General features: G+C 35.7%; 1 protein-coding gene across 9 annotated transcripts in view; it reads left to right on the top strand.

Moving 5' to 3' along the window:
• Nucleotides 1-18,162, top strand: part of UTRN (utrophin) — a 492,142-nt gene that overhangs the window by 200,435 nt on the left and 273,545 nt on the right. For all 9 annotated transcript variants that reach the window (XM_067701862.1, XM_067701864.1, XM_067701861.1 and 6 more), the window contains 4 exons: nt 5,717-5,905; nt 6,781-6,953; nt 14,792-14,942; nt 16,159-16,334. In XM_067701862.1, coding sequence (XP_067557963.1) covers nt 5,717-5,905; nt 6,781-6,953; nt 14,792-14,942; nt 16,159-16,334 — 689 coding nt within the window. The remainder of the gene's footprint in view (nt 1-5,716; nt 5,906-6,780; nt 6,954-14,791; nt 14,943-16,158; nt 16,335-18,162) is intronic.

Raw genomic sequence — 18,162 nt, 5'->3', positions numbered from 1 at the left:
GCTCTTGCCATTGAGAAATGTGATGTTGCATTCAATGATACCTCAAAACAAACCAGTTGGAATGGTATCTCCTCGTTTCTCGTGTGTATTGCTAGATATGTTTATATTTTTGGATGAGGCAAGACTCACAGAAAATAGAAACATAAAACCTTATTATTGACATCTCTTTTGGATTTCTGATAATGTTTTAAACCTTTGGGGAGTGACTTTCTCCTTCAGTTCTGTATTTTATGTGTGGAGGTGTTGACCACATTAAAAAAAATTTCTAGTTTACAAATAACTAAATTTGTGAAGTTGATAAAATATGATTTATATTCTAGGAAAAGATTCACCACCAGCTCCCTTTTCAATAGCCATCTTTGCAGCTGCACTGTAAATATGCTGGTGTTCCCCAGAGGTCTGTACTTAGGTAATCCTTCTAGAACCAGTTTCAGTTGATGATGTTGGAATCTACTAGAAGATTCAGGTTTCTCTGCTTGGTGCCTGTTGGCTGTCTCTGTTTGTACTGCAGCCTTGTAACAGGTCCCAAGCTGAACTAGCCCTCTCTCCCCTCCTCCAACCTGTTTCCTGCTTTATTCCCTATCTTAGTTATTACTTATAAAAACTACCCAGTTCTCAAGGTAGAAACTTCACAATCTTATCAGTCATTTCCTCTTCCTCACACCTTGTTCCTCACACCACACTGAGGAAAGATTAGAACCATTAGGTCCGAATGAAGTAGATACAGGTCTGAACCTGAAGTTAGATACGGCTCTACCAGTTACTTGTATATGACCCTGAGAGAGTAACTTAACTTCCTCAGTCTACTAACATTTCCATAATTCAGACTCTTATGATTTTCACCCATTAGTTATTCCCCAAGTTGGTTTTTTTTTTTTTTTTTTTTGCGGTACGCGGGCCTCTCACTGTTGTGGCCTCTCCCGTTGTGGAGCACAGGCTCCGGACGCGCAGGCTCAGCGGCCATGGCTCACGGGCCCAGCCACTCTGCGGCATATGGGATCTTCCCGGACCGGGGCACGAACCTGTGTCCTCTGCATCGGCAGGCGGACTCTCAACGACTGCGCCACCAGGGAAGCCCCCAAGTTGGTTTTTAAGTCCAGTTTTTCTTAACTCTGGCCCATCTTCTCAGCATGTTTTTCCCAGCATTATTCCCCCAAAAGTCATGGCTGATCATATGATTCCTTTCCCTAAGAACTTGTTTAGGAAAAGATTGCAAAATGCAGGAAAAGCTTTAAGTGCGAGGTTTGTCACAATTACGGTATATAGAGGCTTTGGTTTGACCTCTGGCTACCTCTTTGATTCACTGTCATTCACCATGCAGTATAGCTATACTGGTTTTCTCTACCTTATGCCAGCATACTGGTGCCTTAGCACCTCTGGAATCTTGCTAATTCCCTGGTGTGGGTTTTATCTTCTTATTTTACCTGAAAAATGTGTTGTCTTTTAAGACTGGGTTCCATTTTTCTTTCTAACATCTTTCAGATTGTATTACAGTTCTTTGTTTAATTATTACTTTTAAAAGTATCTATCTTCTCTGGAACTTCTTTATCTTTGGGTCCCAAGTCAGAAATCATTAATGGTCCCAAAATAGAAATAATTTTTAAATTTTTAATAGATAAACAAATTTGTTTTTCAAAAGTACTAACATATACTATTATAGACTTGTTTCATTTGGGTTTCACTAGCATTAGTTATTGTAATTAAAATTATTTTAAAACATTAAAAATTTTTTTGTCCTTATTTCATTAACACATATACTTTTTCAAATCTGTAGTTTTTTAAACTGTGAACATTAGAATCCCTTGAAGAGCTTAAAAAGAAATCGAGCCTCAAACCAGTTAAATCAAAATCTCTCAGGTTGTGCCTGGGTGTGGGCGCTTGAAAAAAAAAACTTTGAAGATTCTAATGTGCGGTCAGCATTGAGGACCAGCAGTTTATGGAACTCCTTCCCTCCCCTCCCCTCCCCTCCCCTCCCTTCCCCTCCCTTCCCCTCCCTTCCCTTCCCTTCCCTTCCCTTCCCTTCCCTTCCCTTCCCTTCCCTTCCCTTCCCTTCCCTTTCTTTTCTTCTCTTTTAGGTGAGCAATGAGTTACTGCATGCTATGAGCAATATTTTATCCCTGTTGAATGATTTGAGAAAATTTATGTGTCCGGGAGGAGATGGGGAAGGGCATAGGAAGGATTGGGTGGTGTGTGCACTGACAAAAAGCATGAGAAGGTTTTTAGCTGAAAAAATTCTTTCACAAGCCCCTCAGTTAGTTTTCATTTGGATTAACGTCCTTATGAATTCAGGTTGGAAATGAGAAAAGGAGTGAGAGAGGAGAAATGGTGGAGACTGGTGAAGAGAGAGAAAATAGAAGGTGGTGACAGGCAGTGGGTAACCGAAGACTGTTGAGAAGGAACATGAAATTTCTTGTTTGTTTTTGTTCTTTAAAAACAGACTTTATTTTTTAGAGCAGCTTTAGGTTCACAGCAAAGAGTTCCCACGTACCCCTTGTCCCCTCACCCCCAATACACACATAGCCTCCTCCATGATATCAGTGCCCTGCACCAGAGAGATATATTTGTTACAACTGATGAGCCTACATGGGCACATCATAAAGTCCCTAGTTTATGTTAGGGCAGGGACGTTAAATTTGTTTCAGTCAAAATCACATCCATCCTCAGTGCCTCCTTCTCTTCAGTCCTATATTTATCATGTAAATCAGGGGTCCCCAACCTCCAGGCTGCAGACCTGTAGTGGTCCTTGGCCTGTTAGGAACCGGGCCGCACGGCAGGAGGTGAGCGTCGGGCGAGTGAGCAAAGCTTCATCTGCCGCTCCCCATCGCTCCCCATCACTCGCGTTACCGCCTGAGCCATCCCCACCCACCCCCGATTCCGTGGAAAAATTGTCTTCCATGAAACTGGTCCCTGGTGCCAAAAAGGTTGTGGACCGCTGATGTAAATAGTTCCTCAGGTCAAGTACCTCCAGAGCCTCCCCTGAGGGTACAGAGGGGCTCATGCATATCATTTTCCTTTTCATTGACTGCCTTTCACATGGTTTCTCCTACAAAGTGATATAGGTGGCTTTTTAAAAATTACGAATTTATTTAAACTAAAAAAAGGACTCTGTCTTGTTTGAAATATATATTGAATGACCCTTTCTCATTTGTTTACTAGGGTATTACTATTTTAAAATACGCGCAAGCTCTTCATAAATAAAGATATTAACTTCTTGTCATATTTGCTATAAAAAGTATCATCTTATTGATTTTTATCTTCTAATTATTTTACCTTTAATGTACAGCCATTTAAAATTTTTGTTTAGCCACATATGGCTAGGTTTTTCCTTTGTGATTTTCTTAAAAAGTCCTCATCCTCCTGAGAGTTGGCGATGTTCAACTCAGTTTTGTTCCAAGTTTTCCCTATGGTTTGATAAAAACAAAACTTAGAACATTTTTGTAAAGTGTCATTTAAAATCAATTTTTTAATCTATCTGGAATTTAGGTTGCTGTATGACATGAGGTGCATCATGTACCATTTAATGCTACCTTGTAGTGTATCTGTATCTTTGTGTCCTAGCTGAATTCTTTAAAAATAAAATTATCCAGAAGTAAAGTCTGGGTCAGATCTTGAGGACTTTTTTTTTTTTTTCTCCTAGGGCATTTTGATTGATCACTGTCTTGGGATAAAATCTATTTTGGGAATATAGAAAGCACATATTTGAATCTTGAATGGACTTGCTGCTTCAGCAAGAGTATGGAGGCTCAGGAAGCCTAGATTATGTGTATAGTATTAATAGAAAAATACAGTATTAATGAACGTGATTTTTTTAAAAAAAACATTGGAACTTTCTACTTACAATACCTACTGACCTCCCCAGTTCACCCTAAAGACTCAGATACATGTGACCTTGCAGAATGACACTCTGTTGTGTAACTGAAGAAGCAGCACAAAACTCCTGGCCTTGTAGTGGTTGTTATGGTATAGAAGTGGCTCTCACCAGTAAGCAGGCAGAGCAGATTAAAAAAAAACAAACCTGGTGTATGATGTTTAGTGATGCTAATGAGGAAAGTGCTATAAAGTTGAATGTCCTACAGGCACATATCAAATAGCTGGAGGCCTAGAGTCCTTTTTGGTCTTGGAAAAACAGAGGCTGTCTGAGCAAGACCCTGGCTGATAGATGAGAAAGCCAAATAGCAGAATAGGTCCCAGTTCTTTTACTCCTTTGACATGAATTCTCAACCTGTAAATACTTTCTTTGTGTCTTTTTCTTTTTCCTTAAAGTTAAGAAGAGGAACAATTGAGCTTCCCTTTGTGATCTGCCAAAAAATTGGGCTATTTAAAATTAAAATCTGAAAAAATAAAAAAAATTTTTTTATTAAGGAATACTTCATATCTTTTTATTAAAACTGGTTTCTGGGTGAACACATTATTTATTTCAGCATCCTTTTATATTTGCTTAAAATATAGCATATAGTTTGCCTTCTTAGATGTATAGTCAAATACCTAAAAATGTTTTCTGACTAAAATTTGAATGTGTGGCATTAGGATAATATAATTATTTTTAGTGTCAAGTATAAACAAGCCTGTGGATAAAGTCAGGAAATCAATAGGCTTGCTTCTCACCTGGCTATCCAGGACTGCCCATCATTTGGTGAAAGTCATAGTTTATCAAATTCTAGGAGACAAAGAAATGCAAACCTCAAGATTCAACAACATATTATTCACTCAGTGTTGTTAATCTTGGGTATTGGTTTCATTTAGGAATTGTAACCATTTTCAGGATCACTAACTCAGTGAACATGTACTTGTGATCATTTTCACTGTCATCTGAGTTTACAGAGGAATATCATTTTTCAAAAGTTCAATATAGGAATATGGTGGAAGTGTCAAGGAAATCCACTTAATTCATGAGTGGATGTACTTTGGCCATTTGCAAGCAGTAGGCAGCAATTATTAAATGGTAGCCATCAAGGCGTAAAGGACGTGAACCCAGGGATGAGTGGCCTATCCCAGAGAGCACTTTATTGTTTAGAAAGCTCTGATTAGAGGATACAGGAGATACTATGCTAGGGTAAATAAGTTATCCACTCAGTTTAGAATCTGCCTGAATTTAGCATGGTAGAATCTATCATCTTATGTAGGATATTCATGTTTTGTAATATTGTTCTCAAAGGTTAAGATTATATACTGAATTGCCTGGATATTATTTTAATTAAACCCCCTACTGCATTTGTTATGTTACGTTACAAATACATGTTTCACTTATTTACTTTTTCACCAGTGCGGCCCAGAAGTGTTTAATCTAATTGTGAGATTTTTTTTAAAAGGTGTAATAATAATGGTATTAAAATTTTTATTTCATACAGAATTTTATGATTTGCAGCATATTCTCATTTCTTCAGTAATTTAGGAAAGGAGTCGTTATGTTTTCCTGTTTGCTAAATGAATTTAGGTGGCTTAAGTCTTAAAAAAAACCTTTCAAGCATTAACAGCTTATTTAAGCCTTTTAACAACAGGCTACAGATGAAAATTAAAATAGAGATTGTTAATGGTTTCTATAGCAGTGCAGGGCAAATTTTAAAAAATTAAAACAAGTTTTTAAATTTTTGCTCATGGTATTGAATTTCTCCACAAAATAGTATTTTTTTCTTTGTTTTTTGTGTTTTCAATTTGCTACGATTCATTGGGGGAATAATTTAAAAGATGTGTGTTATTATTATTCATGTCTTTACAGGCAATCCCTATTCAACAGAGAACAGGTCAGCTCGCTTCTGGAATTAGCTCACCACCTCTCCCCACAGATTATCTGGTTGAAATTAACAAAGTTTTACTTTCCATGGATGATGTTGAATTATCACTTAATACTGCAGAACTAAGCTCTGTTGTCTATGAAGACTTCTCTTTTCAGGAAGATTCTCTGAAGGTAAATATCCAGACACTGCATTTGAATAGCTGCAGTTGATGTAGAAATAAAGCAAGGAATTTGTCGTTGTGCCTACTTAAGATTATCCATAACCTTTTACATTTGTGCCAAGGAATTAATAATATGTATGAAAAATAAATTTTGCCTGTATCCACCAGTGAAATACTGTCAGAAATTTTAATTTATTAAAAGTAGATATGGATTTTTAAGTGTGCACAGTTATTAATGCTTTACAACATCAGAGACTTTTTAAAATCAAACACGTGCACAAACCATATTCCTTTCTCGTAAACTTGATTGTCATTAGATGTAAAATGTTGACATTTATCTTGCCACCTATAACGATTTAAGATTGGCTAGTGGTTGGGTATGGAATGACATGTTGATTGTAAGTTAACTAGGGATCTGAAAGTTTTCAGTTAATTGACAAAACTAATATCAAGACTTTCATATAATTTGATTGCATTTATGTATCAAGTCACAATAAAATTGCTGATAGAGTTGATAGGTTTGATAGCTCATTTCTGTCATTTAAATTAGTATTATTAGGTATTTGAAAATATAAATAATTTCTAGCTTCAAACACTTCATTACCTTTACAGAATGTTATTGAAGCTTTTTATATGTCCTGTACAAATGCCACTTTGAACATCTGTGAGGATTTTTTTCCCACCATTAGGATATTATGTAACATTCCTCATGCTTTGGCCAATACAGGGTATTATTTTTTTAAAAAGTTTCCAGTTTTGATAAGCAACAATTATGATGTCTCATTATTTTTAAGTAACTTATTCAATATAAATTTTTGGCCTCCTGTGAATCCATTCTTTTATCTCTTTGCTGGATTTTGTTAATGAATGACAATATATTCATAGACTATCAAAGACCAACTGGACAAACTTGGAGAGCAGATTGCAATCATTCATGAAAAACAACCAGATGTTATCCTCGAAGCTTCTGGACCTGAAGCCATTCAGATCCGGGATACACTTACTCAGTTGAATGCAAAATGGGACAGAATTAATAGAATGTACAATGATCGTAAAGGGTATGTTTAAATGAATATTTAATTTTTTCAAAAGGTCTATAAGTTCATTAAGATTAGTGAGGATATGTTTCAAATCCTTGTAATAGGCCCTGTTTAATAAATTGTGATGTCGTTCCTTAAAAAAGAATCAGCTCACATATACATGATCATTTGCAATGTAATATATAATATTTTAACAATTAAGGAAGCACTTTTGTTTATTTGTTTTTATTGAAGTATAGTTGACTTACAATATTGGTTTCAGGTAAACAGTATAGTGATTCAATATTTTTACATTTTAGGCACCATACGAAGTTATTACAATATTATTGACTATATTCCCTGTGCTGTACGTTACAACCCTGTGACATATTTATTATATACAAGTAGTTTGTACCCCTTAATCCTTCTTCACATATGTCGCCCATTCCCCCTACCGCCTCCCCTCTGGCAATCACTAGTTTGTTCTCTGTATCTGTGAGTATTTTTCTGTTTTGTTATATTTGTTTCTTTTGTTTTTTAGGCTCTGCATATAAGTGAAAAAATACAGTATTTGTCTTTCTCTGTCTGACTTTTTCACTTAGCATATACCCTCTTGGTCTATCCATGCTGTTGCACATGGCAAGGTTTCATTCTTTTTATGCCTGAGTAATATTCTTATATATATCTTCTTTATCCATTCATGTGTCAATGGACATTTAAGTTGCTTCCATATCTTGGCTATTGTAAAGAAAGCTGCTGTGAAAATGAGGGCGCAGATATCTTTTCAAGTTAGTGTTTTTGTTTCCTTTGGATCTATTCCCAGAGGTGGAATTATTGGATCAGAGGGTAGTTATATTTTTAATTTTTTGATGATCTTTTATACTGTTTTCCGTAGTGGTAATACCAATTTACATTCTCCCCCAGCAGTGTACAAGGGTTCCCTTTTCTCCACATCCACACCAGCACTTGTTATCTCTTGTCTTTTTGATGATGGTCATTTTAACAGGTACGAGGTAATGTTTCATTGTGGTTTTAATTTGCATTTCCCTAATGACTAGTGATGTTGAGCCTCTTTTCATGTGCCCATTGGCCTTTCGTATACGTTCTTTGGAGAAATGTCTTTTCAGGTCCTCTGCCCATTTTTTAATTGGATTATTTGATTTTTTGATATTGAGTTGTGTGAGTTCTTTATATATTTTTTGATATTAACCCCTTGTCAGACATATTGTTTGCAAGTATCTCCGCCCATTTGGTAGGTTGCCTTTTGCTGTGCAAAAGCTTCTTAGTTTGATGTAGTCCCATTTGTATATTTTTGCTTTTGTTGCCCTTGCCTGAGGAGATATATCCCCCAAAATATTGCTAAGACCTATGTCAAAAAGCATACTGCTTGTATTTTCTTCTAGGAGTTTTATGGCTTCAGGTCTTACACTTAAGTCTTTAATCCATTTTGAATTTACTTTCATATATGGTGTGAGAAAATGGTCTAGCTTCATTTTTTTACATGTACCTGGCCAGTTTCCACAACAGTGCTTATTGAAGAGATTGATAGTATATATAGAAAATTCTAAAGACTCCACCAAAAACTACTAGAATAAATGAATTTAATAAAGTTGCAGTATACAAAATTAATGTACAGAAATCGGTTGCATTTCTATACCCTAATAACAAACTATCAGAAAGAGAACTTTAAGAAAAAAATCCCATTTGCAATCCTTTTGCATCTAAAAGAATGAAATACCTAAGAATAAATTTAATCAAGGAGATGAAAGACCTGTACTCTGGAAACTATATGACATTGATAAAAGAAAGTGAAGACAACACAAATAACTGGAAAGATATACTGTGTTCATGGATTGGAAGAATTAATACTGTTAAATGTCCATACTACCCATAGCAATCTACAGATTCGGTGCAATCACTGTCAAAACACCCATGTTATTTTTCAAAGAACTAGAACACATAATGCTAATATTTATATGGAACCACAAAAGACCCCGAATAGCCAAAGCAGTCTTGTGAAAGAAGAACAAAGCTGGAGGTATCATGGGCTCTGACTTCAAACCATATTACAAAGCTATAGTAATCATTACAGTATGGTACTGGCAGGAAAAGACATTTAGATCAATGGTATGGAATAGAGAGCCCAGAAGTAAACCCACGCACATACAATTAATCTACGACAAAGAAAGCAAACATATACAATGGAGAGAAGGAAGCACCTTTAATTTTTAGTATCTGAATAGTGTCCATTTTCTTTAAAAATCTTGAAAAGGATTTTCAGTAATGTTCAGTTTCTCCACACACTTGATGATTAATGTGAGTGAAGAGCAGAGACAGCTACAGATAACTGGAATCCATATATAACCCCAAAGCCTTTTTAAAAAAAATAACCTTCTGTTTAATAGAATGTTTTTGAGCCTCCTTCTTTCTAGTTTTTGACCAGGCCTATTAACAGGTAGAAACAAAAATTGGTAAGACTTTTGATGGTAGCTGTGAATGTATGGAAAGTCAAGTATGATGTGAAATAGCTCAGTATAAATTACAGTGTAAGAGTAATGTTAACACAGAAAAATATACTGGAAAACCTTAGAGACATACACACAAAAATAGGCATGGTGCTCTTCATCTTCTTTTTTTTGTTTTAGCTTACATATTTCACGTGATTATACAATCCTTGGAAACGTAACATTTAATAATCTTTTGGTGTATTTCTTTGTATGGATTTTTAAAAACTTCTCTGTACATTTAGAGAATATCCTCTTACATACAGCTTTATGCATACTTCTGACTTTAATTAGGCTTGATTATTAGATGAAGACTAATTTGTTAAAAAATAATAACATTTTAAGGCTCTAGATTGCATCACAGTATTGGTCGTTATAACTCTGCCAACAGCATATGTGAAAGTTTCCTTCTTACTGAACCCTTGTTAACACTGAAAGATTTTTTTTAGACCTTTGCCAGTTGTGTAGTGATGGATTGCATCTCAATATGATTTTCGTTTCTTTGATTATCAGCAAAATTTCAATATTTTTACATATGTTTATTGGCACCAGTGTTATTTCTTCTGTTAATGGGTAGGTCATGTTCTGTGCTTATTTTTCTATCATAGTATTATTATTTACTTCTTAATTTGCAAAAGCTTTTTTCTATATTAATATTAACCATTCATATTCTTTGTTCATTGCTTAATTACTCACAGATTTCCATGTACCCTTTATCTTTGTTAATGGTGTTTTTTGACATATAGAAATTTTAATTTTCTATAATTATATCATGTCTTTTCCTTTGTAATTTCATTTTGTTTATATGCATATAAATTACCTTTTCATTGTGAGAGTAATTAAATATTTATATATATTTAAAACAATTTTGCTTGATTTAAAATTTACATGTAAAAACTAAACCATCTGAATTTTATTTTGATATGTATTTTGTTTTAAGTCTCCAGTTTGGTGGGTCTATACACCAACTCTTTTTTAAAAATTCTTTTCCATTAGCAATATAGTTCCCTGTGCTATAAAGTAGTACCTTGTTGTTTATTAATTCTATATATAATTGTTTGCATTTGCTAATCCCAAACTCTCAGTCCGTCCCTCCCCGCCTCCCCCTTGACAACCACAAGTCTGTTCTCTATGTCTGTAAATAGCAACTCTTTAGTAGGAAGAGTAGGGGCCACGCATCCCTACTTTTTAAACACTCCCTAGCTCACTTTTTTATGCAGCCTGAGTTAAGAAACACTAATCTGTTCTATTTTGCCGTGTTTTTCTTAAATAAACAACCAATTTTCTCTATATTTTTTGCTGAACAATTTAACTCTCCATTATTGTTGGTGATACTTCTTTACCATAAACTTAAAGGCATTTCAACTTCATATTTATTTAATTTTGCTAATTCTGCCTTCTCACACCATTAGTTTTAGTCTAATACCGTAACATTTTCATTTTTAAAGCATTATTAATTTTTTCATTCAGCACAGTAAATTTTCTCTCATTATTCTAACATTAAAATTCATATTCTTTTTCTGTATTTATTATTCCAGTAAAATTTTAGTCATCTCAATCAATTTTTGAAAAAATGATGAATTTGAAATGTGGTCTTTCACTTATTTGGGTCCTTTTCTGTGTCCTCAGTAAGGTTTTGAAGATTTGTCTGCATCTTTCTCCCCAGGACTATTACTTGGTAGTTTTGTGCTTTTCTTATTGTTGGTTAGTGTAGAGTTGATGTATGGTAGCTTATTTCTGCATTTTCTGCACTGCATGTGTTTGTGCGTGTGTGTGTGTGTGTGTGTGCGCGCGTGCGCGTGTGAGTGTATGCCTGTGAGTATGAGTATAAATTTGATTTTCTTGGCCTTTCTTAGTATACTGACGCATCATTTGTATATAATGATAACTTTTCTTCTTTTTTTCAATTATCCTATTTGCATATATGCATCTGGCTAATGTGGCAGAATTTCAAGAACGTTATGATTAGTAATGTTGATTGCAGATATTCGTGCCATTTACTTGATTATAAAAATTTTAACTTTTTAGAAAATACTTTATTCCATAGTTTTTTTTAATTGAGCACAGAGCAGTATTCTCTTATGTTAGAAAAGTCTTCTCTATCACATTTTTATTTTATTATTTTGTTTTCTGTGTTTACTAGATTTCATTTGCTAGGAGGTTGTCTCTCTTATTTTCTTTAGCCCTGTACTTGGATGTATTAGTTGATTATGTTCTTATTCTTATTCCTAATTTTTATTTAGTTTTTCTCTTCCAACCTTGGTAACCTATCCTAAAATGTTTATTTTTCCTCATTCCTATGTGCCCACTTTTACAAGCAACAAGTGAGCACTCCTTTCTATTCTTTTCTTTTCATAGAACATCGAGGCAATGGCAAATATCCTGTGCTTTCATAACTGTTATCGGTCATAATGACACCTGGGTGACCACCAAGTCATTTGTCTATGCCAGGTCTCTGTGCTGTTTTGCTTATAAAATTTTTAAAGGATTGTTGGCCTGTGGTAAAAGATAAATACCATGAAAATAAACAGGTATCTTTCTTTGAGAAGTCCCTTATGCCTCCTTTGTAATGGTTCATGGCATTAGCTTTCATATTTTTCCTTAAGTAATTTTAGAACCATCTTAGACGAACAGTGGAACAGTGGAGAAATAAGCCAGTCATGTCTTCCTTCTCATCTTAGATCCTTGGATCTTTGTGTATCTTCTCTCCTAAGAATGTCTTCCCAGATATTTATCCTCTGTATCTTCTTTGTGCCTCTCACTGCTGTGTGGACAAAGTTCAGACTTCTTATCTTGACCTTAGAAGCTTTTTAACAGTGTTCTCCAGTTGGCCTAATTTCTAATACCTTATACGTACTGCTCAAAAACAAGTTTTCTTCACTCATTTCACATAAACTTGATTAAAATTTCCTTTACTTCTTTACCTTCCTAGCTTTCTGATTCTTACTCAGAATTCCATCTTTTACCAGGAATAGTTTTCCTTCTTAATTTAATCAGTCATTCTTTTTCCATCATTTAAAAAGTGTTTAAAACTCAGTTTCATCATAGAAGACTTCACCCATCCACCTACCTATGTATACCTATACCTATCTATCCGTGAACCATTCATTTAATGAATATTTATTGAGTGCTGACTAATGAAGATTGTCTTAATATATTCTCTTAGTGTTTTGTTTGAAGTGCTCTTATTTTCATTATGCCCAATAGAACATTGCTTCCCTGTGGGCACTCAACAAATATTAATGGAATTTTTATTCAGTGATTTTCATGGAAGAAGGAAACATAAAGATTATTTAGGAGTTAGCGATGTCAGGGACCATTTTATTATTTTTTAAAATAATAATATTACCTTTTTATTATATAAACATTGTAATAGAACCATTAAAATTTCAGAGATCTCTTCTAAACTTCTCCTGGTACCACTACTCTAAACAAAGAGGCACAGGGAAATTCTTTAGGATCCCAATCCAACAGAGCTTTTCTTTTTTACACTTATATGTTCCAAATATGACAAGCACTAGAGTTTGGCTTTATCTCATTTCTAAAGGAGTTATGTTTGAATAGAAGTCTTGATAGTCTTTGTTTCATTGCCTAACCTGAGCTTTGCAGGCACTCCTATCCTGTGCTGTGTTCAGGTTAATGGGACACACTGAATTAGTCCCTGCACGGAGTATATTAGTCTGCTAGGGCAACCATAATAAGATACCACAGACAAGGTGGCTTAAGCAACAGACGTTTATTTTCTGTCAGTTCTGGAGGCTGGTACCAGAAGAGTTAGTTTTCGGTGAGGCTTCTCTTACTGGCTTGCAGATGGCCACCTTCTCACTGTATCCTTACCTTACATGGCCTTTCCTCTGTGCTCTTGCAAAGAGAGAGAGAGACAGAGAGGCAGAAAGAGGCAGACATAGAGAGAGATATCTCTGGTGTCTCTCCCTCTTATTAGGACAGCAGTCCTATGGGATTAATGACCCACCTGACCTCATTTAACCTTAATTACCTCCCTAAACACCCTGTCTCCAATATAGTCATGTTGGGGGTTAGGGCTTCAACATATGAATCAGGGGGGATGGAATTCAGTCCATAACACAGAGCTAATAGACTGCAAGGAAATTTTTTTTTTAACATCTTTATTGGAATAAAATTGCTTTACAATGGTGTGTTAGTTTCTGCTTTATAACAAAGTGAATCAGCTATACATATACATATATCCCCATATCCCTTCCCTCTTGCATCTCCCTCCCTCCCACCCTCCCTATCCCACCCCTCTAGGTGGTCACAAAGCACCAAGCTGATATCCCTGTGCTATGTGGCTGCTTCCCACTAGCTAGCTATTTTACATTTGATAGTATATATATGTCAGTGCCACTCTCTCACTTCGTCCCAGCTTACCCTTCCCCCTCCCTGTATCCTCAAGTCCATTCTCTACGTCTGCGTCTTTATTCCTGTCCTGCCCCTAGGTTCTTCAGAACCTTTTTTTTTTTTTTTTAGATTCCATGTATATGTGTTAGCATATGGTATTTTTCTCTTTCTGACTTACTTCACTCTGTGTGACAGACTCTAGGTCCATCCACCTCACTACAAATAACTCAATTTTTTATGGCTGAATAATATTCCATTGTATATATGTGCCACATCTTCTTTATCCATTCATCTGTCAATGGACACTTAGGTTGCTTCCATGTCCTGGCTATTGTAAATAGAGCTGCAATGAACATAGTGGTACATGACTTTTTGAATTATGGTTTTCTCCAGGTATATGCCCAGTAGTGGGATTGCTGGGTCATATGGTAGTTCTATTTTTAGTTTTTTAAGGACCCTCCATACTGTTCTCCATAGTGGCTGTATCAATTTACATTCCCACCAACAGTATACTGCAAGGAAATTTTGAAGTGTTTTGGCCTTTTGGGTTTTGTTCTAGCTGGGAACTAAGTGTTCTGGAAGTAAAACACGCTATTTTTTTCCTAAGAGAATAGAGTAATTAATCATATTTTACACTTCATGGTGTTTGAAATGTTAAGTGTTTAAAGTTGGGTGGGTTAACGTGCCTGCAGCTAATCTATCTTGATTTTCCAAGCCAGAGAAGGCTGTCTTTTCAGTTAAAATGCTGCCTAGTGTATGTGTATGTGTGCATGAATATGGGGGGCGGGGTGGTGTATGCAGATTGCTTTGCTCTTGGTATGATGCATGTTTCTCTAAGAGGAATCATTAACTGTAATCCACTACGGAAACTGGTCTTAAAGAGCAGTGAGCTGTGAATTCACTCATTTTGAGGCTTTCAGTTTAAATGAGGTTTGAATTTTCATTTTAGAAAATTGCTTCTAGACGGTCCTGGAAAGTTGGGAAACCTATTTTATTTTATTTGTTGTTCTCTAGTTATTTCGATAGGGCTGTGGAAGAATGGAGACAGTTCCATTGTGACCTCAATGACCTCACACAGTGGATAACGGAAGCTGAAGAGTTGCTGGCTGATACTTTTGCTCCAGATGGTGGCCTGGACTTAGAGAAAGCCAGGATACATCAGCAGGTGAGTGCTTTCTGTCAGAGGATGAGGATCTGCTAAAAAAGGTGGCATATTTATTTAGTATACGCCATTTAAGACAGATTTCGAAAGTAGGGGCTCACTATATTAATTTTTCGGGAGTATATAGACAATCTGTAATTTTTGTTCCAGTTCTAGTTTCCAGTTTTAAAGGTTTAAGAAAAATGGTTATTTCAATTTTTAATTAGGATTTTAAAGAAATAAAAAAATACTCTTTAGTGGAATATGTGAAAAACAATTTTATTTTTAAAATTTTATGTTTAGAATAACACTTGTAAAATTTTGTACTCAAGACTGCATCAAGGCCAGAACGATATCTGCATACCTCACCTCTATTTTCTATACTTAAACACTTAGGCATCTTATGTTTCTTTGTATCATTGATCATTGTGATAAAAGTAAATTATTCTTGAGCTATATCAGGACAGCTGCTCATGTAAGTCTAATTCAGTCTTGGGAAAATATAACACAATAGCTAAATCAGTTCTGCTGATGATAATGGGTCGTTAAAAATAATGGTTGAAAGCAAGCAACATTTCAATTTACCATTGTTGAAAATATTTTCTCTTTTATTAAATTTTTAAAATATATTTTATGTAGAAGGCTTGTGAGGAGTTAGAAAATGCTTTTATTTTTCTCATAAATATGTTAATGCATTTTTTCTTATTTTTAGAGTTATAGAGAAGTGCTTAAATTGACTTTAAAATATCCTTTCTTAATCCGTTGCTTAAAAATTTACAGACCAGTGAAGCAATGTCTCAGTAAAATGCACATGGAGGGTTACTTATATATGGTAGGACGTAATGGTATATAGGGGTAGAGGGTTTAAAATTTTTTTAAGAGACACTTTCCAGCACGTGTATAGAAGATAGGCAATTCACTTCAATCAAACATGATTGATGCTTATGCGTCAATGTAAACAGCAGTGATTTATGTTATTAGGCTGTCCTCTTCCACTCTATTTTGCCTGATGACATTCATGAGAGTGGGTTAGATTTCAAAATAGATTTCATTTAATGTGTTCAATGAAATGTAATTGAAGTGTTAAAAATGCCTTTTTCATATATGTAAAATATCCTTCCAGGGCTTTGTTTCTCTAACACTTAAATTGACACCACACCAATGGTTCCTGGGTGGATTCATTACCTCAGAACAGTTTAGTTTAGAAGTGGAGTTAATCTTGAGTTGTTCTCTATCACAGGAGCTCGAGGAGGGCATCGGCAGCCACCAGCCCAGTTTTGCAGCACTAAACAGAACTGGGGATGGGATTGTACAGAAACTCTCCGCAACAGATGGAAGCTTCTTGAAGGACAAGCTGGCAGGTTTAAACCAACGCTGGGGTGCGATCGCTGCAGAAGTGAAGGATCGGCGGCCAAGGTGATTTAGCCGTGATAATTCGAGGGCACGGGGTGAAGGTATTTGGGCAGAGCCTTTTGAGATACGACCCAATGAGTTCCAGGTTCTTTTATTGTCTGATGTTAATACGATAGGAGTTTTATTGACATTTAAGACCTCCAATGTCCATGTTCTGTATTTTTAGGACATTGTCTCTTTCTGTGTCTTTAGGCTGTCTGTAGTCTTACTTTTCTACTCAGATATCATGCATATCAAAAAAATCTTTATTTCTCTTTTTCCTGTTTATTATGACATGGTGACTATGTGGCAGAAACTTGAAGTAGGTGGAGGAACACTCTGGACTCCCAGTCTGAAGATCTGGATTCAGGGTCAGGCCTCTCCCTCACTCGTTTCCTGACTAGGCCTCCGGGTCTTCATGAGTAATCCCTCTCACTCGGTAGTTCTTGGTGTCTAAGGGTGTCCTATATCCTTATATGTCAGTGCTGAGTACATAGTACAGTTCCTCATTTATGTGACATAATAAATATAATGTATTATTGTGCATTTTTATGTCAGATTATGTTACAATGTCCCAGATTTTATTAGGGTGTCTTCTGATTACAAACACGTTTGATTACCAGTGAATATAATACTCAACATTACACATATTATTTTATATATTACTGTACAGTTATTTGAAGTTATGTTTTGAGATAATCAATTTTTAATGGATGATTCCTACTTAATACATTTCATCTCATTAATGGCCTTTTTTGGGGGGAGCGGGTTAATGATAGTTTCGGGTTAAAAAGTCCCAGGTAATTTTTTTCCTGCTAATTTTAACTCTGTAGATGACGTATTATTTTAGTGATAAGCTATTGTTATGTTAAAGGCTAATCTAATACTTTATCAAGTATATAGTATGACATAAAATATTGAACTTTGAATATTTGGCTTATGGCTGCTTTTTATAAAATAACATCATCTGTTATTTTGTGTGTTTTGGTAGGAGTCAAATCATAGTTTGTGTGTCTTGGTTGAGAGGTTGCCATGTGGAAGAGACAGGGTTTGGCCTCATTTAATCGTCACAACTACTCTCTGAGGGGACTGTTTAGACCCATTGTACAGCTTTGGAAACTGAGGCTCAGAGAGGAGAGGTTAAGTAACTTGTCTAGGGTCTCACAGAAAATTAGTGACAGTGCTAACTTATGCTCTTAAATACTTCGCCTGTAAAACTTGGGAAGACCTCAGAGTTCGCTGACCAAGTTTCCTCCCCTGTGAATGAAAACTAGGATATCTTCTTAGAGGAGTGTCATGAAGACTAAAGGAGACGGTGTTTGTAAAAAGTATTATTCTCTATTTGTAGTAAACACGAACGACTAAGGAACTCAGAGAGACTAAGATGAAGAAAATGTTTAAAGGAAAAAATGATCTGATGTGATTAAATGACACATTATTAAGAAGATAGAGTGTTGTCACAGACACAGGGGTGATGGATTGTGGAACTGAGGCATCGCAGGGGAGGGATCCTGAAGCTGGTTTTGAAGCATTTACAGCAAATTTCCATAAATTCCCCTTACGGATGGTCTTGTAGGGAAAAGGCACAGAACAGACAAGGTGGGAGGTATTAAATAGTCTGGCCAGGTATGAAATCTGTGAAGGTTGGATGGTGAGGAGGCTTCAGGGGACCAGGGGCAGGATTGGAAGCTGAGGTCCCATACGATTTATGTGCCATGGTAGTGAGTCAGCAGGGAGAGTCCTTCTAGCTTGAAAATGATCTATCTCTCAGGTCTTAAGGAAAAAGATGTACCTGCTGGCATAGTATTAACAATAACTGCAGGAATTCCCTTAATCAGTTTCAAATGGCTCT

Source organism: Pseudorca crassidens, chromosome 13 (assembly GCF_039906515.1).
Source record: "Pseudorca crassidens isolate mPseCra1 chromosome 13, mPseCra1.hap1, whole genome shotgun sequence".
NCBI lineage: Eukaryota > Metazoa > Chordata > Mammalia > Artiodactyla > Delphinidae > Pseudorca > Pseudorca crassidens.
Note: the sequence above shows the minus strand (reverse complement) of the source record. Positions and strands in the feature narration are given on the sequence as shown.